We start from the raw sequence: 18,401 nt of genomic DNA on the forward strand, positions 1-18,401 counted from the left end.
TAGTATAGCAACCACAGCAACAACAAAAAAGAGTAATAACTAGGCTATTGTTACTGTGAGGTTTGAAGCGGTCATATAGCATAGACATTTTTGAGAAAGTTAAGGAATACTAATATAACATTAATTGTATCATGTCCGTCCATGGGATAGCTAGAATAAAAAATACTATTTGGGATAGTTCAGACAAAAAACACTAATCCCTAAGACTACTCATTGACATATTAGCCCAAGTGCACAATATGACTTCAAAAATTGATGTAGTTTTTGAACTATCGATGTAGAATTTGTGTAGGATTGAGCAACCAAAACCCTAACCCAAAATTTTAAGAATCCATAGAAATTCACAATTCTCAGGTCTAAAATTAGAACAAAATTCTTGAATTTTTTTGAATCAAACAAAAAGTACCTTGAATCTCTTAGGTATGTTGGATAAACTCACCTTCTCCTCTTAGCCTCTCACCGAGCATGTCTAAGGAATCTCTCATATAACAAATTTGTATAAAAACTCTCATTATATTAATTCATGACTTACATCCATATATATAATCTCCTAGTAATCCTAATTACATAAGAAGTTTCCTTCAAATAAAACTAATCTCCTAGTAATCCTAATTACATAAGAAGTTTCCTTCAAATAAAACTAGGATTTCTAAAAGTAAACTAATATATATGACTCCAATTATAACTATGATTTGACTTAGGAAAATAGCCTAATAAAATACTCATAAAACAAATAACTAATACTAAATTCGAAATTCCAGCATAACCTGAAATTCCGACAATACCCTTATTATGAAAACTAAAAGAAATTTAATTAAAATAGACCCGATAATAGACTAACTTATAAAAGAATATATTAATGGTTCCCCTGCATCAGAAATAATTGTACAACTTTTGAGTTAACAGTGAATTATGAAGAAAGAAAGTGGATACATTACAATGCATGTGTATATACATACGAGGCTTCAGCCAAATCACCCTTTTCCTCTATGCACAACACTCCCTGTCCACAAGCAGATGACCAAAAAGAAAATGCGCACAAGATCCTTCCTTTTCACTAAATAGACAACTTTGAAAACAAATTTCACTGCAAAAGAATCTCAAATCTCCACCCAATTTAAGATGATCACCTCGTACCGTTCCATGTCCGCAGGATAGATCATATCACCACTATGTCAGTAAGGAGATTCTCAGTGAGGTGAAATTGCATATGCAAGTCGGGGAAAGAACAAGGTGATGGAGTCGACAACTTCATGACATTATTGTTCGTATTTTCCTCGATTATGTGGCAGAACGTAAACCCTGTCAAAGTTGTTTTTGGTCCCAGACTTCTCAAGACGGGCTTTACGTACAGCGTGTTGAATTTGTCTCTCGTGCTCCTTGAGTAAGTCTTCTATGTTTCCTCCAGGGGGCATCAATGGTCCAGAGTAATGGATTCTGTTTTTCTTAGGAGCATACCCCTGACATGACAAAAATGCTATTCAGAACCCGAGAACTATAGGAAACGAATCACAACTTTTCTAAGCAAAGATGAAATGCAAGGAAAATAGAATGAACTTAAAAATTGAAGGATAGCCTGCAAAGCAATACAAAAATCAGAAAATTGGATTTCTCAACAAGCAAATTACAAACTATGTCAGGCATGCATCTAAACGTGATTACAAAACGAACACATTTATCCGGAAAATTATCCAAGAGACATGGATAGAGACAACGACAAAGGATAGAATTGTGCGGAACTTATTGCTTTGGATGAAGTAGCATTCCTTGAAAGTTGTAAATACTTAATAAAAATAGAGAAGTAAATTGAAAAGGTTAAAATTTATACCCCTGTAGAATCTTTGACGAACAGTCTATCGTCCTTATTGAGAGAGGAGGCAGACAAGTCCACTGCTGCTTGAGGCATTTGATATCTATGAGCTTTCAACTCTGCATTACTTCTTCCCGAGCCTACACTCTTATTCCATGATGATCCAACTACACTGGGATGAATCATTGAATTGGAATGAGAGTAACCATTTTGCAAAGATCCTCTTGGTGGCTCAATTCGGAAGCCAGAACCACTGTCCTGTTGCAGATCATATTTATGACTGGAACTGGTAGTTTTTGGCTGTCCCTGAGCGATGAATTCCGGAGTCGGTACTCCCTTAATATCTCTTGAACCCCTTCTAACAGATTCAGGTCCACGCCCTTTTACAGTTTCTGCTTTACGCCTGAAATCAAATATACAATGCGTAAGTAAAGCCGAAGAAAGGAAAATTTGTTGAGACATACATGTATTCCGATACATCTAGGCACCCGCTGTGTTTGACGGGCCAGTGAATTCAATCCTTTCCTTAGGATTTGTGGATTGGCTAAAAGCTGGAAATCTGACCATGACAGTTGAAAATTAATGTAGTTTCGGAGGGCAAATAATGCCATAAGCAGTTTACCTTTTTGCTTCCTCATCACGAAGCTTCAGGTCTAGTTCCTTGCTTGGAGGATATTTTGGTAAACTTGATGGATCACAAGGAAGGGGCTGGGTTCTGAAGAACTGAAAACAAAATACCATTAGTAAACATGAAGCTCCAATCATAAAGTGGGGGCTCGACAAGTGATTAAACAGTGAACAGTTAAATATAGCATCGTTTACATTATTCGTCAGAACCTGATTTCAGAACTGAGAAAGCTACCACTGGTGTCATGCAGCAGAGGAACAAAATAACTAAAAAATAAGGTGAGGAACACCAATTATCAAAATACTAACAGATAAAGACGACGAGACAATGCGCCATTGTAAAAATGATCATCATCAATTCATCATCGTCAAGCCTTTATCCCAAACAATTTGGGGTCTGGTACATGAATCCAGAAGAGAAAATCAATTAGAATCCAGCAGCTATTTCAAAAACGATTTGGGAAAATTTTAACTTTGAGCGATGGCTCTTATCCAGTTAATACATACATTTGGACATCGGAGTCTGCACATATGTGTGTGTTCGACATGCAGTGTTCATTATCTAATCCAGACTATTTTAAGGTTATTGATAATAAAAAAAAACTAATGAACTTTTGCACCAAAAGGGTAGGTTTTCAGAATCTGCGAAGCAAGAACCTTGTACCTTCTTAAAGCATGCGGAAAACAGAGGGAGAGAATGTTTTCCATTGATATAGAAGTCAGAGTACTCATTTAAAAACATCAAAGGATATTTATGGTTTGCCAAGACCAAAATCTCAATGACGTGATTTCAGCAAGTTGATGAAAAATTTACAAACAAAGATGGTACAAAAAAAATCTAGAAGCCATATGGTACGAAAGGGAAAAAAAACTCGAAAGTACCTCACTTCCAAGTGCCGAAGCAATGGTTCCCCGATTCTCTGGTTCCATTGCAAGGAGTTTATCAACAAGAGCCAATGCTGAGGGAGGAAACTTTTTAAATGTCTCAGCAACACAACGCTTGTAGGGTTGTTGAGGTTTGAAACTAGTTGCATGTGGCAATTTAGTCTTTTGCCAGTATTCCTCTGAGGGCGAACCACAAAGCTTGAATATTTTATGCATTTGCTCCACCTGCAAATAACCAATATAAATGTTACAAAAAACAAAAAAGTATTGCAAAATGGAGGGAGATGTGAGGAAAAGCTAAACTAGGATCTCATTAATAAGCATCCAAATTGAAAATCAACAATGAGATGATTAAAAAGAAACAGAAAATGGTGACTATTTTGGCATATTCTAACTATCCTCGCAATTAAAGCCATATAGGAAGAAAATAAATAGAAAAACACACAAATAGGAAGAAAATGAATTCCTTGACTGTTAGGACCTTGTTTGTTCCCAGGAAACATGGTGAATGGTGAAGGAAGTAACAATTGACGATTGAAGGAATTTGACAACTGTTTTGTCCATATGATAATGCAGTCAGGAAGATATTGAAGCAGTCAATCAAAAGAAAGAACCTCCAAGGAACCATTGCTCAAAAACTAAAATATTGTCATTAAAACGTTTTGCCAGCAGAAGCCCACGAGATGCTTCAGCAACAATAATATGAAAGCGAAAGAAAGTACCTCCGTCCTTCCAGGCATAATAGGCTTCCCAGCAAACAGCTCTGCCAGGATGCAACCAGTGCTCCACAAATCTACAGCAGGTCCATAGTCTGTAGCACCGAGCAAAAGTTCGGGTGGCCTATACCAGAGAGTTACAACGCGGCTAGTCAATGGCTGATTCTGATCAGGCTGATAACAAGTTGCCAGACCAAAGTCTCCAATTTTGAGGACTCCATTGTCGTTAACAAGAAGATTTGAACCCTTGATGTCTCGGTGCAGGACACCACGACTGTGGCAGTGTTCAAGCCCACAAAGTAATTGCTGCATATAACATTTGATCTGCAAACCAAACAAGTGAATACCCTTAATGATAGACCCATATTAGTTAGATGACAACAATACATGAACGAAAAATGCTCAACTTCATTTAATTTAACCTTTGGGTCTTTGTTTACTCATACCTCATTTCTAAACATATGTTGAGGAAAAACCTCATGCTTTGGAAATTGAAATTAAGAGGAGAGAGATGTCAAGGAAAAAGTGGATTCAAGAACTTGAACATAATTAATTATTGTCCCCCAACCCTTCCAAATGCTTTTTTGTTTTTAATCTGTCGAAAATCGACATCTCATTTCTTTTTCTGGCAAACTAATCATAACGAGAGTCAGAAAAATAAAAATAAAAAAACTACGTGATTTATGTATAATGCACCAAGTATATTGTGGTTCATAAACAATTAATTAAACTGAAGATTTCCAGCATTTCATACAAATCTCACTAAAATCCATAGGTTTAACCCCATGCAGAATTAACTCGTAATAAAGAGGGGACCCAAAATGGCATGTGAAGGAGGAAGGACCTGAGCTTCAGTAAACTTGATACCACGGGTTGCCGCAAGTCCAGAAAGGTCATGCTCCATATAGTCAAAGACAAGGTGTAAGCTACCTGACAACCTTGAGGTGACTAGACCCTCCAGCTTCATAACATTCGGATGGTCAAGTTTCCGTAAAATATAGATTTCCCGAGCCATGAAGCGGACACTTTCAGGATCCATATTTACAAACCTCACCTTCTTCATTGCAACAATTTTACCAGTTTCAAGATCGCGAGCCTTATACACACTGCTGTAAGTTCCTTGTCCAATCTGCATATACATCATTCCACATTAGATTTATGCATGAAGTGTCTCAAATTAATCAGCGCCAAGCTATTTTAAAATATATGTCTGTATATTGTCAATCACTTGGGTTCAATTTTTCCCGCCACTAAAACTGATTTTCAAGAAGTCAAAATTCACTGAATGATAGAGAATGATGCAAGCTGTCACACATACATCAACTACATATGCATATCCATACAATAAGTTAATCATAGAACTTCAATGTAATACTACATATGCATATCCAATTATCTATACAATAAGTTAATCATAGAACTACAATGCAATACTATGATATTTCTTCTTCTATTCTACCGGCTCTTAAACCCTTGACATTAAGAATGGTCATTAGCATCCTCTTCCTTCTGATCCCCTTTTCAAACTTAAGGGTGGTCCTAATTCACTGGAGTATTTCACCATAAATGGGACAATGACAGAAAATCGACGCCAGTCATTCATCAAAGCATGAGTATGGTACAATTTAGGACTTTCATTATAATTAGATATCCAAGTAATTGCAGTTAACGATGAACCTAAAAATTCGAGAGAACAAAAGAGTTTATCTCAAACAATAATAATATCCAACACTCAAGACTGTTGGACCATAGGTCCTACATGTATAATTTTGATGATTCACCATCTCATGCTATTTGATTATTTAATGAATTTATAAATATATCAAGCAAGTGAATTGATATGTATTGATAATCATGCTTAATTTTTAAGAATATATTATTTGATCAAGATAATCATGATTCATCATATTTTACGTGACTTGAGTGATTTGGAACCTGATATGTATTGTGCATATAAAACTGCTGAAAAGTTAGTCTGCGCAAGCTAACTTCCAAATGCCATAACTTAGTCATATGAATTCTGATTAATGTGTTTCTTGAACTAGAATTTAATTAATACATAAATGAACACATCTTATGCAGAGTAAATGATCAAATTTCACCTCCTTACTTTTCAATCTTATGTTCGAAGTTGCTGTATCTGTGAAAAACCCGAAACTGTGTTAGTTGAGCTTTCTCTTCTATATTGAATGATCATATGAAGGAATATTACTTTGAAATTTGACATGGACATTCTAATGTACTTATTATGATTTATCATACATAAATTAAAATTTGTTGAATCCAATTTCTATTGATTTACCTAAGTGCAAGGCATGAAGCTTTTACAAGCTTACAAGCCAAAATGAGGTGTCTATACACCAAACTCTTAGTAGGTACAATGTGTTGGGAGTTCAGTCATGACCAGGACTTGGTTCTAAGGAGAAATGTAATCCAGCTACCCAAGAATGGACTTGGTCCTAGGACATTCTGGAGCTGCACATTCAGCTATAAAGGCAAGATTTCAGACCTGGAATTTACAATATTGGTTGAAGTTCAAATTTGTCTTAAATTCAAATGCAAAGAGAATGGAGCTAAAATCTCTTGGAGAAACAGCTGTCATCAACGCCATCTCTATAAATGTGCCAACACCATCAGTAAAGTCCTTGAAGAGGAGATATTTTGGAGCTTATTTCGAGACAAACGGTTATATATTTGAAGGATCAGATTTGATAAGTTTTACATCTTACGGTCTATGATTAAAGCTAAGTTGGAGAGTCCAGATTAAAGAAATGATTATGATCTAAAGGATGAGCTTGTGACAACACATGAATGGAAGAATCATTTTGAAGACTAAGCATGCTCCCAACGGCTATCTTATGGAAGGTCATAATTTAATGATATATTTGTTTCAATGATTCAGATTAGCATGTGAAATTGAAGGCTGAGATTGAAGATTAAGACTAATCCAATGGCTGAGCTAGTAAGAGAAAAGTGCATCAAAAAGGGATTCCTTTTCTTCTCCGGTTGGTAGAAGCAATCATTAAGGTGAAATTTTTTTTCTTCAATCAAAAGGTGTGAAATCCATTTTTAATCGAGAGTGGTCATCATAAAATCTTTAAGCCTCTACTCAAGAGGTAGTGCTGAATTTAGCTATAGATTTGATCATTCATTCTTCAAGCCTTCTTACTTGAAAATCTACTAAAAAAAAGTTTGAGAGCGCCATTTTTCACCTAAATCCTTACCAGTGAGCATTCATTGTTGAAAAATCCTTAAGAGTTCTCTTATTGTGTGATTCTAAACACTTTCTTAAGAGAACCTAGAGCTTAACCACTTATCCTTTCCGTGTGAAAGTTTTTGGGTTTTCTTAAAACCTTAGTGTGGAAGTTTGGGAATTAGCTTGAAATTCCTAGGTTGGGGGTAACCTTGAAGCCCTTGTGTAAGCTTTTGTGGTGAGCTTGTGAAAGCCACATCTTTAGTGGAAGTTGGAAAATCCTAGGTTGGTGAACCTAGGTAGTAGACGTAGGAGAAGGATCTCCGAACTACTATAAATTGTTGTGTCGACTTTCTTGATTGTCTTGCTTGCTTGTTGATTGATTAAGTGTTTAATTGCTTTCTGAACTATTTTTGGTCATTGCAAGACCTTACATTAAAACTGATTTTCTGTCCTTGTGTGGTGATAATTTGTTTAAGGTTGTAAATTGCAGTAGTTAAGGTTTCTCTAAACCATTAGGTTAAGTGTTTTGATTGTAGAATTTTCTGGATCACAAATCTGTCCGTACATTGTTCACATAGCTAGACTTTGAATTTTAATCTGAATTTTTGATATAGTATTTATCAAGGTGTTGTGATATTTCACATAAAATTTCGTTGCATTTCGACATCGTTTGATAAGTGAAATCTGTGTTGCAAAATCTGTGCGCAAGGTGTTATTTAAAAAAAAAAAAATAAAAAAAAAAAAATCTGGTTTTTGGAATTCTTGATTATTTGATATTCAATCATTCAAAATATTGCATCACATTGTGCATTGGATTGAATCTTGATTAGGATAATTATTATAGTCCAAATTGTGTGCTATTTGTTAAATTGAGATTAATTTGATTGAATTTTTAAAGGGGATTCCTAACTTGGAATTTGGGGACACAATTCACCCCCCCTCTTGTGTATGCCTAGGTCCATCAATTGGTATCGGAGCGAGGTTAGCTAAAAGTAGGATTAACATCCGAATTAGCAAATTTGATGGCATACACACCTTCTAGCTCATATTATGAGGTCGAAGGCCTTTCCATGAATAGACCTCCACTCTTCAAAGCGAGAGACTATGGTTTTTGGAAAAATAGGATGAAAATTTTCCTTAGGTCAAATGATTTGAACTTATGGAGGGTTATTGAAAATGGACCATTTATACCTACGAAAATTGAAGAAGGAAAGGTTGTAGAGAAAGATGAAAGTGAGTGGACAAGTGAAGATGATAAGAAAGTATCCATAAATGAAAAGGCTATTAATCTTTTGCATATTGCTTTGATTCGTAGTGAGTATGAACACATTTCCACATGCACAAGTGCACAACAAATTTGGAAGATGCTTGAGTTGAGGCATGAGGGGACCTCCCAAGTAAAGGATTCCAAAATTAACATGCTTGTCACTAAATATGAACTTTTTAAGATGAATGATAATGAGTCAATTAGTGATATGTATGCTAGGCTTACTTGTATTTGTAATGAACTTGCTTCTTTAGGAAAGCCTTATTCGGATAAGGATAAAGTTCAAAAGATCTTGAGAAGTTTGCCTAAGGTATGGAATACAAAGGTCACGGCGATAAAGGAAGCTAAGGATCTTAGAACATTGAAGATAGAGGAGTTGTTAGGAAGTCTAATGACTCATGAGTTAGAGATGATGAATGAAGTGGAAGAAGATGTTCCTAAAAAAAAGGGGATAGCTCTAATGGTTGAAAAGAGTGAGTCTAGTGACTCAGATGATAGTGAAGATAATATGGAAGGGGTTGCCTTTCTAACTAAACAATTTAAGAAGTTCTTAAAAAATAAGAGAGGTGGTTTTAAGAATAGGAAGTTTTCAAAAGACAAGGATAAGGAGAAAGAGAGAAAGAAACCTACTTGTTATAAGTGTGGAGAGGTAGGACACATAATAGCCGAGTGCCCTAAGATGAACAAAAAGAAATTTAAGGGTAAGGATAGGAAAGGAAAGAGTGAGAAGAAGGAGAAGAAAGCTTTTAAGGCTACATGGGATGATTCATCTTCAAATGATTCATCAAGTGAGGAAGAGATGGAGATAAGGGCAAATTTTTGTCTTATGGCAAAAGGAGAAGAATCCTCTTCTCCCACGGATGAAATGGTAACTTCTAACTCTCTTTCCTTTGATGAATTGCAAGATGCTTATGATGAGTTATGTGATTCTTTTGGTGATTTAATGTAAAAATACAAGCTTGCTAAGAAAGAGACATCCAGACTTAAGAAAGTTGAGCATGAGCACTTAAATGATTGTGTTGACATGCATGCAAAACTTTGTAAAATAAATGCTCGGTGTGATGTATCCTTGAAAGAAAATGAAACACTTAGAAATGAATTGAGCATGCTTACTTCAAACATCTCCAATGATGCTGTAAATGTTACAGTAAATGACCTTACATTATCCCTTGATGCCTTGATTGAAGAAAACAAATTTTTAAAAGGGAAAACATGCGTGTTTGATTTTGATGCCTCTGGGACAGATCTGAAATTTTCAAAATTAAATGAATATGATGAGCTTAAAGCTAGGTTGCATGACTTGGAAGAAGAATTAAAGACATGGGATGAACATAAATGCACACTCATGTCTAATGCATTTTCTTTGCACAATGAACTTGATGTTATGAAATCTAAGAACAAGGATCTTGAATTGCAATTTGAGAAATTTTCTATGAGTTCCAAATCTTTGGATATATTGCTTGCTTCTCAAAGACATTATTTGGATAAAAGTGGATTAGGATATGATCCTATGAAGCTACATGAGACTTTGAATGGCACAAATGCCATGGTCAAGGATGTGGCTCTCACGGGTCACACTTCCTTCACTAGGGTCACACACCCTAAGGTCAAGAAAATGAAAGTAAAGAAGTTTTGGGTTCCTATGAATTTAAAATATGAGGAAAAGAGAGCTTATGTAAAAGAAACTTTTGATGTGAATGTTCATTCTTTTGTTGTTGTGCTCACTAACCTTCAAGGATCCAAGGCTTGGATACCTAAGGTATCTTAAATTTACATGTTTAGGTGTGCTTCAAATCACAATTTGAACCATGCAAATGGTACTTGGATAGTGGGTGCTCAAGGCATATGTCCGGGGATGTCTCTCTCTTCACAAATTTGGTGAGAAAGAAAAATGGAGGATATGTCACCTTCGGGGACAATTCTAAAGGTAGGATCCTAGGTATTGGATCCATAGGTAACTCTTCCTACACTCTTGATAAGGTTCTTTATGTTGATAATTTATCATTTAATTTAATGAGTGTTAGTCAACTAGATGATAAAGGTTATGAAATTAATTTCAAAGGCTCTAGATGTGTGATTAAGAACGAAAATGGTGAAGCTATTTTATTTGGTAAAAAATGTGAAAATGTTTATGTGATTGATGTTAAGTCTTCTTGTAGTGAAAATATTCCATGTTTGATTGCATCTAGTGATAGTACTATGTATTGGCATAGGAAATTAGGACACATTGGTATATCTACTTTGCAAAAATTATATGCAAAAGACTTAGTTAGGGGGCTGCCCAAACTAATTTTCAACAAAAATGATATGTGTGATGCTTGTGTTAAAGGAAAGCAATGTAAAGAGTCTTTTAAGTCTAAAGATGTTGTTAGTACCTCTAGGCCTTTACAATTGTTACATCTAGACTTATTTGGACCTAGTAGAATTAAAAGTTTAGGTGGGAAACAATATGCTTTTGTTATTGTAGATGACTTTTCTAGATTTACATGGTGTTTATTTATTGCACATAAAAATGATGCTTTGCATGTTTTTAAAATTTTATTAAAGAAATTGCAAAATGAATTTGACTTGCATATTTCTAAAATTAGGAGTGACCATGGAGGAGAATTTGAAAATCATGGATTTGATGCATTGTGTGACTCATATGGTATATCACATAATTTTAGTGCTCCTAGAACACCTCAACAAAATGGAGTTGTTGAAAGGAAGAATAGGACACTTCAAGAATTGGGTAGAACTATGTTGCTTGAATATAATTTACCTAAATATTTTTGGGCCGAAGCTATTAATAATGCATGCTATGTGTCAAATAGATTATCTATTCGAAAAATATTAAATAAAACTCCTTATGAAATTTTATATGGAAAAAGACCAAAAGTTGATTATTTTAGGGTGTTTGGTTGTAAATGTTTTATTTTAAACACCAAAGATAATCTTGACAAATTTGATGCAAAAAGTGACATTGGCATATTTTTAGGATATTCTTCACATTCTAAAGCATATAGAGTGTTTAACACTAAAACTAAAAATGTTGAAGTAAGTGTGCATGTAAAGTTTGATGATATGACCTTGTCTAGTCCAAATGTGCTTGTAGAAGATGAAATTTCAGGTTTTGAAGGACTTGATCATTCAAAAGAAAAAGAAGACATTGCAGCCCGTGAGGGTCTAGTTGATCAAAATGCTGCACCATTGGTGGAAGGCATGGAAAAGATGAGTATATCACAAAATAAAGCTACTCCAAGTGGTGAAGAATGGATACAACCTATAGAAAGCGATACACCTCAAGAAAATACCAATGATGATCAAGAAGAACCAAGTGTAGGTCTTCATCGGTACAAAGTTATGAAATCTCACCCTAAAGAACAAATCATTGGTGATTTACATGAAGGACGACAACCAAGAGCAAAAAGGGTTTCGACGGTCAACTCTAATCTTAACTCTTTAAATTCTTTTGCTTTAATTTCTTTGGTAGAACCTAAAAATATTAAAGAAGCTTTGTTAGATAATGGTTGGGTATATGCTATGCAAGAGGAACTTGAACAATTTGAAAGAAGTAGGGTTTGGAAACTTGTTCCAAAACCCGAAGACCATACTATTATAGGAACCAAATGGGTATTTAGGAATAAAATGGATGAAAATGGAAAAGTGACTAGGAACAAAGCTAGGTTAGTAGCCCAAGGTTATTGCCAACAAGAAGGAATTGATTATGATGAAACCTTTGCACCGGTTGCAAGGTTGGAGGCCATTAGATTACTACTTGCATTTGCTTGTCATAAAGGTTTTAAATTATTTCAAATGGATGTTAAAAGTGCATTTTTAAATGGTGTGATAAATGAGGAAGTGTATGTGAAACAACCTCCCGGTTTTGAAAATAACAAGTATCCTAATCATGTTTATAAGTTGGATAAAGCCTTATATGGATTAAAACAAGCTCCTCGAGCTTGGTATGAAAGACTATCAAACTTTTTGACTTCTAGAGGTTTTACTTGTGGAAGTATAGATAAGACTTTGTTTGTGAAGTATGATAGTGATGATTTGCTTGTAGTACAAATTTACGTTGATGACATTATATTTGGAGCAACTCGTGAATCTATGTGTAATGAGTTTTCTTCTTGCATGCAAAGTGAATTTGAAATGAGCATGATGGGTGAACTTACTTACTTTCTAGGGTTACAAGTTAGACAAACATCTAAGGGAATTCATATTAGTCAAACAAAGTATACAAATGACTTGCTAAAGAGGTTTGGAATGGAATTATCAAAAGGTTCATCCACACCTATGGGAGTGGGAATCAAACTTGAATATGACCTTGAAGGCATAGAGATAGATCAAAAGTTGTATAGGTCTATGATTGGTTCTTTATTGTACTTGACAGCATCTAGACCAGACATAATGTTTAGTGTTTGCATGTGTGCTAGGTATCAATCTAATCCTAGGGAATCTCACTTAGTGGCTGTAAAAAGGATTCTTAGGTATTTAAAGAACACATCTTCATTAGGGCTTTGGTATAATAAGGAATCTCCATTTGTCTTACATGCTTATGTTGATGCTGATTATGGAGGATGTAGAATAGATAGAAAAAGCACAAGTGGTACTTGCCAATACCTAGGAGAGATGCTTATTTCTTGGTTTTCCAAGAAGCAAACTAGTGTTGCCTTAAGTACTACCGAAGCCGAATATATGGCTATAGGTAGTTGTTGTGCCCAAATATTATGGATCAAGCAACAATTGTTTGATTTCAATATGGCATTTGACCACATTCCTATACATTGTGATAATATAAGTGCCATCCATCTAACTAAAAATCCGGTTTATCATGGAAAGACTAAGCATATAGAAATAAGGCATCACTTCATTAGGGATCATGTGCATAAAGGTGATGTGGTGCTTGAGCATGTAGAAAGTGAACATAATATTGCGGATCTTTTTACTAAACCTTTAGGAAAAGAACGATTTCTCAAATTGAGAGGTGCCTTAGGAATGAGAGAAGCACCATAATTGCATGAGTGTTGGTCTATTCTATATCTTTTCTTGTCATAACCAAAGTTGAGCATGATTCTAAATTGTTTTTACTGCATAAGTCCACCCCTATCTTTCACTCTCCTTTTGATTAATTACAAAAAGGGGGAGAAAGGAAATGATGATAACTTTAAATATGTGTTTAATATGTATAACTTTTGAAATGATGATAACTTTAATATTTATAACTTTTTGAAAGTTAATGGGAGAAAGGAAGTCGTTTCATATGTATAACTTTTGAAATGATGATAACTTTAATATTTATAACTTTTTGAAAGTTAATGGGAGAAAGGAAGTCGTTTCATTTGGTGTCAAAGTTGATTACTTAAGGGGGAGTGCATTACTTGAGGGGGAGTAAATTTTTTATTTAAAAAAAAAAAAAATAATAAAAAAAAAATTAAAAAAAAAAAAAAAAAAAAAAAAAAAGAGTGTGCATTAGATAAATGCATTCATTACATTTGGTATCAAATTCAATTGGTATCGAATAGCTCTTTCATCATTTAGGTTTTGTAAATCATCAAAAAGGGGGAGATTGTTGGACCATAGGTCCTACATGTATAATTTTGATGATTCACCATCTCATGCTATTTGATTATTTAATGAATTTATAAATATATCAAGCAAGTGAATTGATATGTATTGATAATCATGCTTAATTTTTAAGAATATATTATTTGATCAAGATAATCATGATTCATCATATTTTACGTGACTTGAGTGATTTGGAACCTGATATGTATTGTGCATATAAAACTGCTGAAAAGTTAGTCTGCGCAAGCTAACTTCCAAATGCCATAACTTAGTCATATGAATTCTGATTAATGTGTTTCTTGAACTAGAATTTAATTAATACATAAATGAACACATCTTATGCAGAGTAAATGATCAAATTTCACCTCCTTACTTTTCAATCTTATGTTCGAAGTTGCTGTATCTGTGAAAAACCCGAAACTGTGTTAGTTGAGCTTTCTCTTCTATATTGAATGATCATATGAAGGAATATTACTTTGAAATTTGACATGGACATTCTAATGTACTTATTATGATTTATCATACATAAATTAAAATTTGTTGAATCCAATTTCTATTGATTTACCTAAGTGCAAGGCATGAAGCTTTTACAAGCTTACAAGCCAAAATGAGGTGTCTATACACCAAACTCTTAGTAGGTACAATGTGTTGGGAGTTCAGTCATGACCAGGACTTGGTTCTAAGGAGAAATGTAATCCAGCTACCCAAGAATGGACTTGGTCCTAGGACATTCTGGAGCTGCACATTCAGCTATAAAGGCAAGATTTCAGACCTGGAATTTACAATATTGGTTGAAGTTCAAATTTGTCTTAAATTCAAATGCAAAGAGAATGGAGCTAAAATCTCTTGGAGAAACAGCTGTCATCAACGCCATCTCTATAAATGTGCCAACACCATCAGTAAAGTCCTTGAAGAGGAGATATTTTGGAGCTTATTTCGAGACAAACGGTTATATATTTGAAGGATCAGATTTGATAAGTTTTACATCTTACGGTCTATGATTAAAGCTAAGTTGGAGAGTCCAGATTAAAGAAATGATTATGATCTAAAGGATGAGCTTGTGACAACACATGAATGGAAGAATCATTTTGAAGACTAAGCATGCTCCCAACGGCTATCTTATGGAAGGTCATAATTTAATGATATATTTGTTTCAATGATTCAGATTAGCATGTGAAATTGAAGGCTGAGATTGAAGATTAAGACTAATCCAATGGCTGAGCTAGTAAGAGAAAAGTGCATCAAAAAGGGATTCCTTTTCTTCTCCGGTTGGTAGAAGCAATCATTAAGGTGAAATTTTTTTTCTTCAATCAAAAGGTGTGAAATCCATTTTTAATCGAGAGTGGTCATCATAAAATCTTTAAGCCTCTACTCAAGAGGTAGTGCTGAATTTAGCTATAGATTTGATCATTCATTCTTCAAGCCTTCTTACTTGAAAATCTACTAAAAAAAAGTTTGAGAGCGCCATTTTTCACCTAAATCCTTACCAGTGAGCATTCATTGTTGAAAAATCCTTAAGAGTTCTCTTATTGTGTGATTCTAAACACTTTCTTAAGAGAACCTAGAGCTTAACCACTTATCCTTTCCGTGTGAAAGTTTTTGGGTTTTCTTAAAACCTTAGTGTGGAAGTTTGGGAATTAGCTTGAAATTCCTAGGTTGGGGGTAACCTTGAAGCCCTTGTGTAAGCTTTTGTGGTGAGCTTGTGAAAGCCACATCTTTAGTGGAAGTTGGAAAATCCTAGGTTGGTGAACCTAGGTAGTAGACGTAGGAGAAGGATCTCCGAACTACTATAAATTGTTGTGTCGACTTTCTTGATTGTCTTGCTTGCTTGTTGATTGATTAAGTGTTTAATTGCTTTCTGAACTATTTTTGGTCATTGCAAGACCTTACATTAAAACTGATTTTCTGTCCTTGTGTGGTGATAATTTGTTTAAGGTTGTAAATTGCAGTAGTTAAGGTTTCTCTAAACCATTAGGTTAAGTGTTTTGATTGTAGAATTTTCTGGATCACAAATCTGTCCGTACATTGTTCACATAGCTAGACTTTGAATTTTAATCTGAATTTTTGATATAGTATTTATCAAGGTGTTGTGATATTTCACATAAAATTTCGTTGCATTTCGACATCGTTTGATAAGTGAAATCTGTGTTGCAAAATCTGTGCGCAAGGTGTTATTTAAAAAAAAAAAAATAAAAAAAAAAAAATCTGGTTTTTGGAATTCTTGATTATTTGATATTCAATCATTCAAAATATTGCATCACATTGTGCATTGGATTGAATCTTGATTAGGATAATTATTATAGTCCAAATTGTGTGCTATTTGTTAAATTGAGATTAATTTGATTGAATTTTTAAAGGGGATTCCTAACTTGGAATTTGGGGACACAATTCACCCCCCCTCTTGTGTATGCCTAGGTCCATCAAAGACTGCACATGGATGCTAAACGGAAAAGCAATGTAAAGTTGTAAACTGCGGATTAAGATAGCAATCAAAGAAAAATTGACAACCCAAACAAAAATCTGAAAAGACAGAGAACAAAAGTGCAGTGATAAGTTGCAAAGAGCAAGAAGCTGTTGTAAGAACTAACTTTCTCTAATTTCTCAAAGGAATTTGCCCGTCGAGGCACCCACCCTTTGATGGCCTCTCCCGCGACTGAAGTTAACCAAGATGGCCACCCGGCAACGATTTGTTCCCCTTCAGCACCATGTGGCATGCTTACTAATCTAGTCATATGTGCTCGCTCTCCACTTTCTTCCAAATCCATTGTTGCCCGTCTCTGGGGATGGCCTTTCGTAGGCCTATCCACAATTTGTGTTTTCTCCTCTCCCCCTTCCAATGGAGCATGAACAGATCCCTCATTTGCCTTAACCACTGGACGGACAGATCCATGCTTGCTTCCACTCACATTTACTACAAATTCGTCTTCCCTCTTCGAGGAAGCTGGGGCAATCAATTGCACAGAGGACTTGCTTAATTCCTTCCCTCTCTCATTCTCATCGACTACATCATCTTCGGCTGCTCCTTTTGAGCAAATGCAGCCCATAATCTATCCTAGTAATCCCCTATCAGAACAAGCGATCTCCACAAACAACCCTTTGCAAAGTTGCAACCATTAAACAAATGGGTACCCAAGCAGATATCCCGGGAATTCCGGGTTCACCATTCCATCCAATTCGCACAATTAGCATAGCATTTACATTAGAATTCTGAATCTGCACATCCTCTGTTTCAACAAATATCAATCATGATACAATGAAATCAAGATTTTATTTTCCTTTCAGTTCCCAATAAAGGCAACTTTGTACCACAAAGTTCACAACCCCAAGGCCCTTTATATGTCTCCAAAGATTTCAAATTGCAAAAAATATCAAACTTCAACAGAAGGAAGAAATAACTCAATTGTCGAAAACTCTTTCAAAGGATTAGAAAGATGATGACCTTTTATGATAACTAATCGCAGCACCAGTGCACAATTGACGAAAATGCCGTGATAGAATATGGTGAAAAACCCAAAAACCAGACTAAGGATGAGGCAACCAAAAACCCAGACCAGAAATCCTAGCAATTGACATAAATAAGAAAGTGTGAATAAATTTTCTGGGAAAAGAAAAGAAAAACACGTTCTTTAATGCAGGAATTCTGGCCGGCTTTCCTGGGTTACAGGGTTTTTCACTGGTATTTTTATCAATCAAATAATTGGAAAAAAAAAAGGAAAATAATCTTCTAATATTTGTGTTTCTCCTTTATAACGCGAGAGATTAGAAAGTGAAGGACAGACAGGAAATGTTTACAAAGACTATACGTCGTTTAGATGTTGGAATGCTGTGTCGTGGTCATCGTGCTGTGAATAACACGATTTGCGGATCTGTAAGTTGGGCACGACAAACGCGCGATGCCGAAGATTTTTGGGTATTTTGACAAACTGTGCTTTTGCTATGCATTGTCTTTCCTCCCCTTCCTTCCCAACGGATAACCCACTTCCTTCCCCTCTCTCTGTTCCTCTCCCTCTATAGCGCGTAAGAGAGAGACGGTGGGAGGGAGAGAAGTTGCAGGAAATTTTCAAACGGAAGAGAGACTTGGAAAGATTTGAGTAGACGTGCAGTGGTGTTATGTTTTGTGGGTCATCGCCATGTGGCACTACCAAAGTCAAACTTCTTGTCTTCTACTCTTCTTCTCGACATGAAAGAAAACACCTTGAAAACTGAACAACCTCTAACAAGTAACAACCATAAAAAATTAAAAAAAATAGAAAACTTTCATTGATTCTGGTTTGAATTCAGTACCAAAACAATTTTTTATGAGCAGTACGAAAACATTTTGATTGAACCGATATCCCTAATAATTTTATC

At 35.2% G+C, this 18,401-nt stretch overlaps 1 protein-coding gene across 1 annotated transcript; it reads right to left on the reverse strand.

Moving 5' to 3' along the window:
• Window positions 1-961: 961 nt before the first annotated feature.
• Window positions 962-17,288, reverse strand: LOC119990831 (probable serine/threonine-protein kinase At1g09600). The gene is made up of 7 exons (XM_038836956.1): window positions 16,640-17,288; window positions 4,883-5,167; window positions 4,045-4,362; window positions 3,320-3,547; window positions 2,433-2,533; window positions 1,829-2,213; window positions 962-1,460 (listed from the first exon to the last, which is right to left on the reverse strand). Exons 1-7 carry the CDS (start codon window positions 17,093-17,095, stop codon window positions 1,260-1,262), a joined length of 1,974 nt encoding a protein of 657 aa, XP_038692884.1. The 5' UTR covers window positions 17,096-17,288; the 3' UTR covers window positions 962-1,259.
• Window positions 17,289-18,401: the final 1,113 nt, after the last annotated feature.

The sequence above is a fragment of the Tripterygium wilfordii genome, chromosome 22 (genome assembly GCF_013401445.1).
Source record: "Tripterygium wilfordii isolate XIE 37 chromosome 22, ASM1340144v1, whole genome shotgun sequence".
Lineage (NCBI taxonomy): Eukaryota > Viridiplantae > Streptophyta > Magnoliopsida > Celastrales > Celastraceae > Tripterygium > Tripterygium wilfordii.

Coding starts and splice junctions, on each gene's coding strand:
- LOC119990831 (XM_038836956.1), bottom strand. CDS start 17,095: ATGGGCTGCATTTGCTCAAAAGGAGCAGCCGAAGATGATGTAGTCGAT. Junction 4,363..4,882: donor TCAAGTTTACTGAAGCTCAG/GTCCTTCCTCCT, acceptor TTTGGTTTGCAG/ATCAAATGTTATATGCAGCA. Junction 3,548..4,044: donor TTATGCCTGGAAGGACGGAG/GTACTTTCTTTC, acceptor GGTTATTTGCAG/GTGGAGCAAATGCATAAAAT.